The sequence below is a fragment of the Balaenoptera musculus genome, chromosome 7, assembly GCF_009873245.2.
Source record: "Balaenoptera musculus isolate JJ_BM4_2016_0621 chromosome 7, mBalMus1.pri.v3, whole genome shotgun sequence".
Classification (NCBI taxonomy): domain Eukaryota; kingdom Metazoa; phylum Chordata; class Mammalia; order Artiodactyla; family Balaenopteridae; genus Balaenoptera; species Balaenoptera musculus.
In genome coordinates, this window is record NC_045791.1 from 50672615 (window position 1) to 50688635 (window position 16021).

General features: G+C 39.0%; 1 protein-coding gene across 2 annotated transcripts; it reads left to right on the forward strand.

Annotated features, from left to right (window-relative positions):
- The first annotated feature begins 2654 nt into the window (after positions 1–2654).
- On the forward strand, positions 2655–9052 carry G6PC2 (glucose-6-phosphatase catalytic subunit 2). 2 transcript variants are annotated; one of them, XM_036858877.1, is made up of 5 exons: positions 2655–2872; positions 3448–3557; positions 5516–5627; positions 7631–7746; positions 8541–9052. In XM_036858877.1, the coding sequence occupies exons 1-5, from the start codon at positions 2655–2657 to the stop codon at positions 9050–9052; spliced, it is 1068 nt and encodes a 355-aa protein (XP_036714772.1). The 2 variants fall into 2 exon arrangements, with proteins under 2 accessions (XP_036714772.1, XP_036714773.1); XM_036858878.1 differs by lacking the exon at positions 7631–7746 and having other exon boundaries at positions 8541–8642.
- The last annotated feature ends 6969 nt before the right edge of the window (positions 9053–16021 follow it).

Here is a 16021-nt window from a genome sequence, read left to right on the forward strand (position 1 = left end):
AGGGCCATCAGTAGAGGATGGGAATCAGAGTCACCTTCAAGCCCTGAGGTGCCCATCTTCATGCCGCTTGATATTTCCTTCAGGGAAGATGTCAGTGACTGGGAAGGTAATAATAGCCACTGAATCCCCACTGTGTCGCTGCTGTCAAACGATGGGATAACCCAGCCAACAATTCAAAGTGGTGAATGTTATCTGTGAAGTTCTCTTAGTGATCAAGCAGCTGGCCAGATGTGCTTCAGTGTCAACCAGTCATGATACAGGTAAACTGGAGTTCTGGGTGGTTGAAAGCATTTGAAACAAGCTGGTTATAGCACCAGCTTTTATTCATTTTGCAGCTGTTTAAAAATCTCACCAATGTTGGCCTTGAGCAATCCAGCCAAGGCTTAGACTAAGAAGAAACATTGCCCTGGAAACAAAATTTCATCTCCAAACAGGGCTCCTGCACTAAAGAAATGACCTGGGGCAGGTTACTTGTTCATTTCCTCATCCCTAAAATGAGGACTACTAGACCTCTGTGAAGTTAAAATTGGATAATAAGATGGAGTATTTTTACAGGTAAATAATTGGCAGAGCATAAATGCAAGACATTCTAAAGCACAACTGAGTTTTCAGCACAATTGATTTTATCCCAGCGTTTACATCACTCGGATTCCGATTAGCACACTACTGGCAGAAGGAGGGTGAGTGTAATTCATGGGCTGCCTGAGGGAAGAGCAAAATGTGGGGAGAGCCAGGGCTGGCTACTTCCTGGTTCTCCTCCCACTGCAATAAGAATGATAAAGGAGACTGGTAAGGCTCTCACTGTGGACAGAGATTAATATTCACTTCCTGGAAGCCTTGTAAAGTCACTTTCTGAAAAATGACCTGGTGCCATTTGCCATCCCACTTAGTGACTATCAGACCCGAGTTCTCACCCACAGAAACCAGGCTGTATTTTAAGCTCCTTCCAGGTGAGCAGCCCAGAAAACTCAGTGAGCAAATTTGCCATCACTACGTCCTGTTTTATGAGGAGTGCATTTCAACTGCCACCATTGCTTCACCTCTTCTGGAAATTAGGGTTTTTTAAAAAAAATTCTAGAGATAGATTCTCTGAAGTCTTGATAACAAGAAAATCACTTAGTGCAAAAATCGAATTTGACAGGAAATCCAGTTACACCCAATAGCTGACATATTAAATGTCATTGAAGTTTCTTTCAGGTTGACTTTTGGCATAGAGAGGGGTTTAAGACCAAAAGAAGATTAGGTTATATATGAATTGCTTTATCCCAGTGATTCTTAACCCTGACTGCACATTGCAATCATTTGGAAAGTATTTTTAAAATGCCAATGCCTAGGTCCCATCACCAGAAATTTAATTTATCTGGGGTAGGACAAAGACGTGAGATGTTTGGAAGCACCCCAAAAGATTTTAATGGTCAATCAAGACATTTCCTCTAGGAGAAGCCACAGAGCCTGGGGAGATACCTGTAGACACTGGATCCCCATAACAAGGTGCCGTTAAATGATGGGGCAGGGCTCCAAGAGAAGCTCAAAGTGATACAGCCTGTGAAGAAGATGCCTAAGTAGCTGGGAGTAGCTACACTTTGAAGACAACACTTTGAATGGTAAAATAAGTCAGGTTACCTACCTCCACCCTCCGCCACCTGGTGGGGCTTGATAGCTTTCACAGACATCCTCGCAGACAAAACTTTGCTCTCTGAAATCCAGCATCTCATTTCTGACTTAGATTCATAGTTCCTTTTGAGCTGCCCTTCTGTTTATTCCCAATCTACATGTTTGTTTTGGTGCTTCCCATGTACTTGTACTGCACGCTCTGTTTTCAGCAAACCATTTTCCTGATTGGTCAAAAGCCCTTTGAAATCTGTCACGTGAGCAAGTCTCCCATGCTCTCAATTGTATTCTCTAGTCAATAAAAGTATGTCTCATTCCTAACGGTTCTACTACCCAGCAGATCTACTACCCAGTGATCTCCAGCTCTGCTTTCTGGCTTCATGGTCAAAAAGCAACACATTTCCTTCCAGATTTCATATATTCCATGTATTTCCTTCTCTGTTCCATATCCATCATATTATTCTCTTTGCTAAAGAAATCTCAAAATATTTTTAATTTAAAAGTCTGCAATCAGAAAACAATCTGTCGTATCATATAAATTTTTCATGCCCAGATATTTACTCATCCATTTTCCTGAAAGACCCAATAAAATAGTCAAAGAGCCACAGTCTATTTTAAATTAAAATGCATGGCTTTAAGGGCTATTTGACATGCAGTAATTATTTGCATAGTCTTCTAGCCAAGCATAGAAATTGCTAATGTCTCTGTCCTTGAAGGAAATGAACTGTGCAAAAAATTTCAAGCAAACATGATCCAACTGTTCACACAAAAGAGAGATTGCATAAGAAATGTATTGTGTCTCTACTCAAATTTCTCGTCTGCTTGTCACAGATCAGCATGTACTTCACCTCTTTGGCACCAGGTAAAATCATAAACAGATGAGCTTTTCAGTAGAGGAGGGCAGACATGCCCTCTCCACAGATGGTCAGTATCACATGTTGCAGTAATGGCTGGACATGCCACGAAGGTACCATATAAAAACGGTGGGACTCAGAGCACTTCGGCTCCACTTGCTCTATGTTTAGAATTGCCTCTCTTTCAAGATGGATTTCCTTCATAGGAACGGAGTACTCATTATTCAGCATTTGCAGAAGGACTACCGAGCTTACTACAGTTTTCTAAATTTTATGTCCAGTGTTGGAGATCCCCGGAATATCTTTTCTATTTATTTTCCACTTTGGTTTCAACTTAATCAGGCAGTTGGAACCAAGATGATATGGGTAGCAGTCGTTGGGGATTGGTTCAATCTTATTTTTAAATGGTAAGCCTTCTGTTTTGTTTCATTTTTCCTAAAGCTTATTCTTAAATTTGTAGCTTGGTCTTAATGATCACATTTCAGATGTGTATAGTTTTACTTGGAAAATCTTTCAAACATACCAGTTAACTTGAAACACCTATTCCTAAATAGAACTTACATAAAGGCATAGAAATGTATACTTGATCTGACTTAGAAGAAAATTCCAAAAGCCTGTTACATATATGATGGGATTAACCAAGGAGTGAGTTAAACGAGCAGCGCCATAATGAACAGATTGATAATTCCAGGAACCACTTTGATATTTCCAGTCTAAGTATCCAAAGCACCCAAGGACTTCGCCTGCAAGGAAAAAAGTCCCTGTTTTTATTGGAACCTAGGATGCCCAAACTCCAAATGACTGTCATTCTCTGTATTGAGACACAGGCCAGAAAGCAAGTTCTTTCAAAGTCTTTTAATCACGAGTTTTCCCCATCAATGTTCTGCTTGACTCGTTTTTATAGAAGAGAATCGTTAGTCTCCAATTAAGTGATAGTTGTATATTTAAATATATATGCATATTTATATTTCTTTAAATACAGGATATTATTTGGTCATCGGCCTTACTGGTGGGTCCAAGAAACTCAGATTTACCCAAATCACTCAAGTCCATGCCTTGAACAGTTCCCCACTACGTGTGAAACAGGTCCAGGTAAGCAATTATAGCAGTCGCAGGTTAACTAAAGATATTCCAATAGAGAGCCATTGTGTATGATTATCATCTAATAACTGTACAATATCATACAGGGTACTAAAGAAAATGTCATGCATGAGGATGCTAAAAGTTCATAAACGAAAATTGCTAATGAAAAGGACAAAAGTTTTATGAGTAAGAAAATTTCATTTTTGTATTTGTAAAAGCGTTAATTAAGAGAATAGTCCCCAAATGATTTTATAGTTGGCATTTTTTAGAAGAATGTCGTGGTTTGATACTGAAACAAACAAAAAACAATTAGCTAGAACAAATTCCCCAAAAACTATATTAAAATCCTAGAAATGTTGATTTATCTGTTGCTGTGCAACTTTCATAGTTATTATAGATCTTCTGAGAATCACATGAATGAGGAGACAATAGACACAGTTTCCGTAAGAAAGATAAGGACTTCCTGGTATTACTATTGCCTATAGGAATTCTCTCTAACCTTATAATTATTTCTTTCAAATTTCTTTTTTCTCTTGTGTATACAGTATATAAGTAGACTTCTTGATCCACTTTCTTTTTTATTATAAGTAAGACTTTGTATGAGTGTAAAATCTTTACTATGGGAGTTGAGTTTAAGATTTTAAAAAAGGTTTTTTAAAATATATATATAAAGGTAAACTACATGTTGTTTTAATTTCTAAGACTGTGTTATATTGTACCTCACCTCACCACAATTTGTTACATAGCCTAAAGTTCTTGGCATTTGACATGCTGAGACTAACCCTGAATACAGTCAATGTGTAAGTTCCTAATAAGTTTTCTGGATATCTTTATTTTTTGCTCTCATAAGAGTAGACATCCATCTGTTATAGTACTTATCAAACTATATTATAGTTAATTCTTTAATATCTGGCTCCTCCAATAGACTGTGCATTCCATCATGTCAGGGATGGTGTGTATTTTATCTTTGTGAAAGCAGTGTGGGATGGATGGATGAATGGATGGATGGATGGATGGATAGCCTTTCAAACAATTGAAATGCTACTTTGGTTTACCCCAGAACTTCCCAGCATGTGTTCTGTCTTATGAGACATTTTCTGAAAAAAAAGAAAAGAAATTTTACATTTCACATTCACTCCTTGGAGATTTACAATGCATGAAGCATATAAAAGGCTCTGAAAATTCCTGTTTAAGAAATAGACTTGAAAGAAACAGATCTATAAGAAATAGATTAGTCTTTATTTAACTTAGTGTTCTTCAAAAAGAGACTGGTGTTTAACCTGAATGAGTCTCCCCTTGGTAAAAACTCAGGGAGGACATCAAAGTAAAGTGATTTTTAAAAAAAGATCAAGCAACATGGGAAAGATATTCCGGGAATAGAAAGGCTACCTGTCTGCTGATTTCTTCTGCTAGGATTAATACCCCTTTATAGCTTCCCTCATCCTTTTAATGACAAAGACTCCTTCTGCAGCGGCCAGCCACAAGATAGGCATGGGGGTAGCTGTTGGTACCCAGCAGTCAGTTGGTAAATCAGACATAACAATGATAGCCTTTAGATGTTTGACTTTTCAACCCAAGGAAAATAAGCTGATTCAAGATCCAATCCAAGTACTTCAGTTTTCTCATCAATTAAAAACAATTAGATATGAAGAATGACTAAGGATGTGGCAGATTTTCTGATGCAGCAGCCTGAGTTCTTAGTTACCCTTGAACATTTTGATTTCTGGACTTTGATGAACTTGAATAACCTGGGGAAAAAATTTGAAATAGTATTTTGAGGCTCAATTTGACTCAGTTTTCTTTATTTCTACCTATTTCTAAACATTACATAGAGCCTGTGCCCCGTGGCTTTTTTTTTTTCTGAGTTATTTATAATTTTCATGGCTAATGTGCTATTCTATTGTCCATTTCTGATAGTCATACTCTATTAGCCACCTTTCAAATGGATTGCCACTTTCTTGTTGCAGGAAGTCCATCTGGCCATGCAATGGGCTCATCATGTGTCTGGTATGTCATGGTGACAGCTGCCCTGGGCCACACCATCAGTCGGGTGGATAAGTCATTCACCACTCTGCACAGGTCAGCTTTGCTCCAGTCTCTGTAGCCCTGGAACATGACAGTTTCAAACACAGAAAGTCTTTTGAAAAATTCAGCTTAGTGTATTTTTACTTATTGAAATGTACTTATTCAATTCTATCATATCCAAAATATCAAAATGAATAGAAAATTAATATTTTGCTTTAAGATAATACCTTAATTAGTTCACAGCAATTACATTATAGGGTTGGATATGTTTAATTGATTAATGATTTTCTAAATGTGCCTTTGGGTTTCCATAATACAATAATCACTTTGGTAGCTCACAAATAGGTCATCTAAAATTACATAATGATGTATTTTTGCATGCACATTCCCTTGCTTTAAGATTAACTAGACATTTTGAGAAGCATCATTCCCCTTGAATGCATCCGTTACTTTCATATAATTATGCTTTCTTCTTTGAATAGCCAATGATTTTGACATCAATAAAATATATTCTAGCTTTAAAGATTATGCAACCTTTTAAATTAAAAACATTCTAGAGACAAACTTAAATTTGAATGTTAGTAGATTTAATGTTAGTAGATTCATAACATTCCGAAAGGCCTAGACCTTTAAGATTATTCAAAATTTTTGTAGAAATTTGACTTTTTCCTTCTTTTCTTTCCTGATATACTTTATCATTAAAACAATTCTGAGCACCACTTTAATCATAAACTATTAGGCTACCTGAGATAAGATTTGCCAGTTAATTGCATAAAAAATACTGAAACATACACCATTATATAAGTTCTTTATAATAAAAAATTTCCAAGATCCATCTCATATTCTACTTTTTAGAGTAATATTGGGTAATATACAAAACAAGTAACCAAAGGAATTTGGGCATCTTTAAAGTTTATCCTGATGAGACTGTGACCAGTATGCCTTAAGCTATTCATTATCCCAAACAGCAACAATAGAGAGTTGTTGTAATTAAAAGAAATTAGCATTTTCTATCCATAGACAGTTTTTCAAAGTAGGAATCTAGCTAAGCCTTACCTTTTCTCTAGTTCATTTTCTCCTCCAGTTCCCAAACCTGGAAAATCATTTGTTCCTTCTAAAAAATAATTCCCTTGACTCCTCTTTGATTCTTATAACTGCAACATTTCCTTCATCCATCAAAATGTATTGAGTGCCTACACCTTACCTAAACATTACCACACCCTTATTGATTCTTCTTCCATATGGATAACTCCTGCTTACTTTCTCTTTGAAAGTCTTGTTTCTCTGTATTCCTTAATTTTTCAGTAATCTAAGTTTGGTTGAATTATCAGGAACAAATCATTCAGAACACTCAAGGATTCCTAGAACTCATTATTGCTAATTCTTTTTGTATTAAAATGATGAGCATTGCTTGGATTTAAATATTTTTATAAGTTTTCTGCACACTGCTGCTTCTAATCCAAGACATATAACCCATAGGTCACTTTTCTGTTCCTTATCTTCTACGTGTCAAAAAACAAGGAGCCAGGACTCTTGAGAGTCTGTGAAATTAAACCCAGTGAAAACTTGCCCTTGATGGAATGCTCATGTGTTTTCATCAGTGTGGCAGCTGCCTCTCGAGTTTTCTTCAAGCAAAGAGAGGCTGAGAGAGGAAAGAGGAAGCACATGTGACAAGGAGTAAAAAATACATATAATTCACTCTTGATTGTTGTGGACATTAATAATTCCCCCAAACTTGAATTTCCCCTACTTCATTAAAATAATTTTCAGGATGCCAAGTTGGCTTCCTTTTATAGCATTTATTAAAATCTCAGGATATAGCACTGGTTAAGTTTAATGCATTGATGAATGTAGAAACATCTGTTAAAGCTTTTCAAATCCTATGGAGTACGTAGAAAAAAATTCTGGAAGAAAAAACTCTAGAATCATGATATTATATCACAGCTAGAAGAGTCCTCTGAGAAAGATCATCTGGTGTCACCTCTCCCCCTGCCCCCATTTTTATGAATGATACAATTTCTTTGCCTTTTATGCTTGTATCTATTCTTCCATCGTAGACTCACCTGGTCATTTCTTTGGAGTCTTTTTTGGTTGATTCAAATCAGTGTCTGCATCTCCAGAGTATTCATAGCAACACATTTTCCTCATCAAGTTATTCTTGGAGTAATTGGTGGTAAATATGATCACTTACCTTTAGTTGTGTCATTGAATGCTTTACTGTCATTTGTTTTATGTTGACTCTCTCTGCTAATGTTCCCCAATCTCAGGTAATCCTATCAAGCCACTGATACTTAATGCTACCCTGGGAGCTTAAGTGGTTCCTCACACCTTTCAAAGTCTCTATGGACACAATGGCACATTCTCACTCAGTAGGATAAACCCATTACCTTTTAGTGAGATGGGCTTCTCTGAAATGTGGCTAGAGCTGAGTCCAACTCCCAAACCACCACTTAGGACGGCGTGCTTGTGTCTCGGTTTGGGGGATTTAATAAGGCCTTCCAACCTGCACACCATGCCACTCTCTCTGAAATACCTGCAGTGATTATTACCTGACTGTGGACTTCATTCAGCAGCTGCTTTGTATTTCCAAGGCAGCATTCACCATGACTGAGTTTACACTGTTCAGCCCCATGTACCTTTTAAAGGCTCTCTACGTTAATTGGCGGTGGCAATTGAAAAATTAATTGCAAGCACCTAGATCAGTGCTCTGCCTATAAAGTGGTTGTCACTCAGTGCCCTGGACTCCTGACCCATCCCCCTGCACTAATGTGGATGGTGAAAAGACCATGGGGCAAGTGTGGTTTTAGTTATTGCCTTAAAAAAGGGCTTTGGAAAATGGATAGAACCTAGGTTTCTACAGCCCTTTATCACTGAAAACTATGGCTAAACTCTTTAATGCAGAGAGGAATAATTCCTGAGAGGCTCAAAGGCACACGGTTATCTTCAGTGTCTCTTTCCAATCCCCAGGCATGCTTGTGGCAGAGGCCTTTGAACACACTCCAAGGATCCAAACGGCCAGCCTGAGCACATACTTGAAGACCAATCTCTTCCTCTTCCTGTTTGCACTTGGCTTTTACCTGCTTCTCAGACTGCTTGACATTGACCTGCTGTGGTCCGTGCCCATAGCCAAGAAGTGGTGTGCCAACCCTGACTGGGTCCACATTGACACCACGCCTTTTGCTGGACTCGTGAGAAACCTTGGGGTCCTCTTTGGCTTGGGCTTTGCAATCAACTCGGAGATGTTCCTTAGGAGCTGCCGAGGGGAAAACGGCTATAGGCTGAGCTTCCGGCTGCTCTGCACCCTGGCCTCGTTGACCACACTGCAGCTCTACCATTTCATCAAGATCCCGACTCACACGGAGTATTTATTTTACGTGCTGTCTTTCTGTAAAAGTGCGTCCATCCCACTGACTGTGGTGGCCCTGATTCCCTACTGTATTCATATGTTAATGAAACCGAGTGAAAAAAAGATTCATTAGAGTTGTGCGGAGGGTTAGTGCCGTGTGGCCCCAGGAAGACCCTCCTCCTCCATCCTCCGGTAGGACCACAGGGCGGGGAGAGACTGGAGGCTTCCATTCGGAGGTCACAAAGTGGCGGCCATAGGACCCAATCCATTCACGTGTATGATTAGTTTGGCCTTCGGGGTGGTCTTTTTTTTTTTTTTTTTTTGTCCTATTTTAGATTAGTTGCCAACATTTAAAACCAGGATATTTGACACAAAAACCTGAATTTCTGTATTTTCCCAAAAAATCTGACAATATGGTAACACAGGGCCTGCATTCCCACCTGGAGACAATCCACTGTTGCTGACTGACCCCAGTAGGAGACGTGCTCTTTGCAGGCTATCACAGTGTTCAGTACCCTACAGGACCCCCAGTATCAGATAACTTTATCATCTTAAAGTCAGGCTGCTTCTGGCTCCTGTGGGCATTTTAACGGCAATCAAACCTGATCCCCTCAGTGTTCAGATAAGGAAATGGAGGTTTATTCAGTTGAAAGAACTCACCGTTATCACACCACCGTCAGAACAGGAATTAGAACCCAATCTTCTGACATGTATTTCCATGACACTATGTTTTGTTTCTTCAAGAAGTAAAAATCTGTAAGAATGAATGCTTTTACATAGGTTCTATGATGTTTGCCATGTAAATCAGCTATTTTTTCAGAAATGACATTAAAATACCATATGCTGTTTGACTTAGACCATGCATGCAGGGTCTTGATGGGGCCAGTGGTAGCTCTAGTTATGGTTACATATCCACAGGAAAGGAAACAGGCCAGGTTACTGTCTGGACTTGAATCTCTGCTTAACTCCTGGTCTCTGTTTTATGGTAGTGCTTTCCAATATTTTAATAAATTCTGCTGAAGATGTTCGTCTTAGAACATTATTTACCCCCCAAAGGTTTATCTCTTCACTATGACATCCTTATACTTTATTTTTAGGAGCTAATCTTTCAAAACCAGGGAAATCAAGTGCCTTCCTCAAGGTCATGCTCTAACCCAGGAAAACTATGAAATTCTTATATCTATTAGCTGGGTTCTGTGTGTGCTGAACTGTGATGAAAATCCACAGCTTTATTTCAGAAAATTATTATTGATGGAATATTAATATACTAAAAATTTTTCAGTAAAGTTTTTTTCCCCTCATTGGACCTAGTAATTCTGGACTTTAAGTTGATAACTAGGGAATTCCCTGGCAGCGCACTGGTTAAGAATCCACCTGCCAATGCAGGGGTCATGGGTTCGACCCCTGGTCCGGGAAGATCCCACATGCTGAAGAGCAACAAAGCCCGTGTGCCACAACTACTGAGCCTGCACTCTAGAGCCCGCAAGCCACAACAACTGAGCCCCTGTGCCACAACTACTGAAGCCTGCGTGCCTAGAGCCCGTGCTGCGCAACAAGAGAAGCCACTGTAACGAGAAGCCTACACACCGCAATGAAGAGTAGCCCCCGCTCACCGCGACTAGAGAAAGTCCGCACGCAGCAGTGAAGACCCAATGAAGCCAAAAATAAATAAATAAATAATAAAATAAATTTTAAAAAAGAAGGAAAGAAACCGCTTAGGCAGCAAGAAGAAGAGCTTCTCACAGCCTTGGCGAAAATGCCTGCCTTTAATAATGATGGAAAAGACTCTTCTGCTTCCAATTTATTTGCCAAAAGTAAGTGGAATTGAGCTTATTTGACTTAACTGTAACTATAACCATATATTCAGAATGTCCACATATCTACATATTCAGAAGAAAAATGTCAATATCATGAGCTTTCAAGATGAGAAAATCTAGACAAGTGACTTGAGAAACATACATTTGAAAAGATATGCAAATTAACAAGAAGACTGTGGAATCCCTTCCCATTGACAACCTTTTGAATGGACATCTGCCTTAGTGGGTTAAGTTGGTGCCTTCTCTATGCCTATTTCAGTACAACAGAAGGGTGATTTAAAAAATTATTATAAGGTGTCATTTAAACTCAAAGTTATATCTCTAAATGCTTTATATTTATTCACACCCTGTAAATAAATTCAAGATCAAACTGGTACATATACATACAAAAAAAACTTGGTATAAGAGAAAGTCAAAAGACTTGGTTTTTAAAATGTGAGTCACTTCTTAAGGATATGAAGACTGTATATTCCAGCACTTCAATTGAACTTTCTGCAATGATGGAAATGTTCTGTATCTGTATGGTAGCCACAACTACATATGCCTATTAAACTCTTGAAACACAGCTAACACAACTGAGGAATTGCATTTAAAAATTTTATTTACTTTTAATTAATTTAAAGTTAAATAGTCATATGTGTCTGTGGCTACTGAATTGGATAACACAGATCAAGTCCCAAAGTGCTTTCCCTGAAAAAAAAAATTTTTTTATGTTGTCACCTGTACCACATTCCTGTGAGACAGCATGAATCGATATTAACTGCTTTATTCTATATGGTGAAACTGAGGTATCAGTGGTTTGTTGGCGGAACATGGACAAGGTATGTTTATTCCAACCAGGAGATCTTTTGATTAGCCCGTGGATGTTACTTTCCAGATGAAAAAAATAATAGTTACTGTCAACAGGTTCAAAACATTCATGGTGATAAGTAAATCCCATTGTGATCGTCACACATTTAAAAAGAAATTTTAACATGTGTGGTAACTGACACGAAACATTTCTGGGGCTCGGAGGATTAGTGACCATAAAAAGTTAATAGTAAACTCTGCTACTTTTTCGAGAGAAATCCTCTGCAGATCTGGGAGTCTCTCTCTGTGCAGCTCTCTTGTCTTACTCTGTCCTGTGAGCTCTAACTGCCTTGGTGTCCCAGGACTCTTAGCTCTGTCACCTCAAATCAGGGAGTCTGGGTTCCCCCTCCCTGCACTGTGCCCCAGAAACCCTTGAAGGGTCACAAAACTGAGTGGGACTTTATCCAATATTCACAGGGCTGGATGACTTTCTGACCAAGTTTTCCTGCTTGTCTGGGTCTCTCATACCCATATGCTGGATATCAGTACTTCTGAAGATATTCAAAATCTATTCAAAAAAGATCGCTGGTATCTAGTTGCACCTGAGGATTTGGCCCTTGTTGACTGACTGTCCTAGCCTCTCTGGAAATTGCAAACAGCCTTCTGGAAGAATGGACCTCAACACTGCCAAGAAACTAAGGTGGTGTTCCTAATTTTTTCTTCCCTTTAATGCTTTCTGATGGTGATTCCACACTGAAGGTAAAGTGGTGGTACTTGTTTATTTTTTTAAGTCTTCATTTTGTTTTTCTTAAGAAAAAAAAGTTAACAGCAAGAAAGGTCTATAAGAAGCAATACTCCAGAAACTTCTGCCAAATGACAGCAACTCATGAGAAAATTCTAAGAATTAGAAACGCTTCCTTTTAGCTCTGCAGAGGACAAATGCAATTTATGTCAAATGTGAGGCTGATTTGGTGTGGAGTACTAATTACTGTCTTTGTTATTCTTTGATGGAGATCACAGTAATGACTTGGAAGAAATCACATCTCCTTTCTTTTGGTAGCACAGATGTGATTGCACTCAAGGAGGGAAGAAATTCAAAGGTTGAGGTTATAAAGGTTAACACAAAGCTGATCAATTATTTGGTTTTTAATTTCTTGGAATCTTTTCTTCGAACATTTTGCCAGGTGATTTCTGAATCTATCTTCTGCTCAAAAACTGTGATATTTCCCCCCAAAAACACTATGTTCTGAAGAAGCTGCTGGGACCCAGGGAAGGTAATGAGAAGAGTGGCAGCTGTGGTCCTGCCGAGTGGGATTTGTGGCACAGACCGGGGGCTGCCAACAGGAGCAATCACTCTCACCCACCTTGGCCCATTTCCAGAGCTGGCCCAAGCGAGAGCAGAAACCACTGCCCTGGGACAATCTGGGCACTGCAGGAGGAGCGATCCACATATGTGCCTGGGAAAGAAACCCGGAGCTGATTAAGATGAAGAGCTTCCTCCTCCTCTAGCTCCCCGTTGCCTTCCATATCAGTTGGGCCAATCACGCCCCAACTTCTGTTCAAAGACTTGACTGCTTCTTGAATTCAGTCTTGGGAACAGTACTGGCCAGATTGTCATCCCTGCTCACACACCCTGCCATTAATGGAAGGGGTTTTCTAAAGGTGGGCGTTGAGTTCACCCATCACTGCCTTTCTTAGCTGCCACCCTTGCCCTCAAACTCAGTAATTCTTCATTGAAAGCATCTGATCCTCGAGATCTCTTTTTCTACAGAATCATTCCAAACTCCACCTTTTTATAATTTTTTTGAGTGAAAGAAATTGTAGAGGCCCTGCTGTCTTTCTATTTGAAGATTGCATTGACTTAACAAGGAGGAAGTAAATGTTCCTGTCCGAGTTCGTGAGATTTTTGTGTGCATCTTATCCTTTTAGCATTGGAGTATTGGTGCCCTGCTCATGCTGGCCAATCAAGAGATGGTGCCGCACATACCTATATGGATCCCAAAAGGCATCAGAACTCAAGGGGGCAGGTGCTAGAGAATTCACAAACAGATAGATGTACAAAAGACTTCTTGGAGTTTGGCAGCAAGCACCCGGAATGGAGTCCTTAGACTGGGTTCTAACCTGTCTCTGCATCTAACCACTGGGATACTGGGAGTCCATTTAATGTTAGTGGATTCAGTTGACCAGTTTCTAAAATGAGGGGCTTAAAATAGGCTTAGAATGAAACGTTCCTTCCAGCTCTGACATTCTGCAACTCTGAGGATCTCATTCAATAAAACTGGAAGAAGAGCCAGAGTACATTAAATTTTACTTACATGCAAATGAGCAAGGCTGTAAATTCTAAAGTGTACTCCATTTTGTAATTTGCTACTTTAATAAACAATTTTAGATTTATGTGATACATTTTAGTCTTTAAAACATCCTATTCCTATTAGTATCTGAATTGTATCGCTATGAAAGGAGATGCATGGAGACGTGAAATAATGTAACTGATCTTAGAGGGCAAAATTATTCATATGAAAGTATTCACAGACTCCCTGCTCGAGTATCTTCCAAAAGAAATCCTGTAACTAAATCACCAGCTCCATTTCCCCTTCCTTAACATCCTAAAGAAGAAATTCTTCTTGCTGGAAGAGATACTAATGGGATATGTACAGTAACAGGCTGAGTGAGAAGAAGGGAAGCACAAGAAAATTCACTCTGTGGGAGGAAGGGTTTAACCAACTTGCTATGTGAGGAAAGTGCTAGAACTTTGAAATAGCATTTTAGTAAGTTTGTTGTGGACTAATTGTGGATCTCTCAAAGAAATAAAGATAATATTTACTTTTTAATTCTTTATGGCTGTTGAAATGTACTTCTTGAATACAACAAAAATTCTAACGCCAAATTTTATGATGCCAAGGTTTTTGAGGATGACCGTGCTAAATTAAATTAGAGATTCAATTCCACATGGCTTCTAAAATCGTCTCAGACTCAAGTAGGGCCCCTTCTGTCTTTGCTCTTTTTTCTCTCTAACCCCCTCTGTCCACCCACCTGACAAACACTTATTAAATGCCTTTACGTGCTAGAGAATCAAGGATAAGTTCAATATAGGCCTTTCCCTGTGGTAGATCCCCAGGGGCTCCAGGCTCTGGGTAGACTCTAGGGACATCTCTGGCCTGTGGGCTTGGAACGTTTGGATTGACACTGTCTCCAGCTACAAATTAGCTGGTAACATTATTCCCCATCTCTTCTAAACCCCTGTCTCCCCCCTTTCAAATTCATCCTCTTCTTGAATCATTTTCTTTTCGACTCTAGCTATATCTTGCCAATGGAATACAGATCACTCCCAGTCTGACACCAATTGTATAATAGGAGAGGATGAGAAAGCATAATCACAAAACACTAAGTTTCTAAGTAAAGGCCTCATTCACTCAAAGCGTAATAAAGTGGGGTATATGGAATGTTCCTGAAAAACCACTATAATGAGCTGCAAAGGACATCCATCCAGTGGCATCTCCTTCTCACAGCAGTGACTTTTGCAAAAAGACTGAGCAATTTCTTCTTTCACTCAATGTTTTTGGAACATTTCTGGATATAAAAGTCATATTTTGAGGTCATTTGTGCACACATCAATACTTCAACATTGCTTTATTGTCTTTATACTTATGTTTCAACATTTTTTATTAATAAAAATCCAAGTGTATCTACTGAGTGTGTTAATCCATAATCAACAACAAAAACTACAACTGCAACAAACTACTTCAGTAGCTTATACAAGTGAGAGGTGTTTTGTTCTTGTGTAACAGGTTGGCTGGAGGTGGGCAGTCCAGGCTGCAACGGCTGCCTAAGGATGTCCAGGAATCAGGCTCTGTCTCTCTTCCTGCTCTGCCATCCATAGTGTGTGGTTTCTATCCAAATGGCCACAGCATTACTGCTGTGCATCCAGGAAAGAAGAAAGGGGAATGCAAACGGGCTTCCTTAACCCAGGCTTTGTTCCAGAAGGGAAAGCCTCCATAGAGACTTGTGTCTATATTTCATTGACCAGAACAGTCACATGGTTTACCCTAGCTGCAAAGGAGTCTGGGAAGGTAAATATTTTACTTTCCAACCTCTGAGATAGAGGCCCCTCTATCTCAAGGGGAAAGCAAGGGGAAAGGGTGTAGGATTGGGTGTCAACCTACAGCTTCTTACGTATATAACAATGAATGCAACTTACAGCTGCCTTCCTCCTCTGCAACCTACTAAATGGTTTCACAATAACACACAAAAATTATGAAGGCGAGGTGCTTTCTAAATTATGAAATGCTTTGTGAATGTTACTATGGGGTATATTTAAATGATTAATTGAATTTTCAAACTCTAAGGTATTTTATGAAAACATTGCTCATCTCTTACTTTGACTCCATACTTGATATATCAGAAATATATACTCTCAACCAATAAGATAGCACAATTTTCTTTCTTTTCTGTAGTCATTCTTAACTGTAGACACTAGCTCTGTGTCACCTTCAGTA

Bases quoted from the DNA above. Each gene is read 5' to 3' on its own strand.
- G6PC2 (XM_036858877.1), top strand. From the start codon at position 2,655: ATGGATTTCCTTCATAGGAACGGAGTACTCATTATTCAGCATTTGCAG. The intron at 3,558-5,515 runs GTAAGCAATTAT...TTCTTGTTGCAG, and splicing joins TACGTGTGAAACAGGTCCAG to GAAGTCCATCTGGCCATGCA. The intron at 7,747-8,540 runs GTAAATATGATC...TCCAATCCCCAG, and splicing joins TATTCTTGGAGTAATTGGTG to GCATGCTTGTGGCAGAGGCC.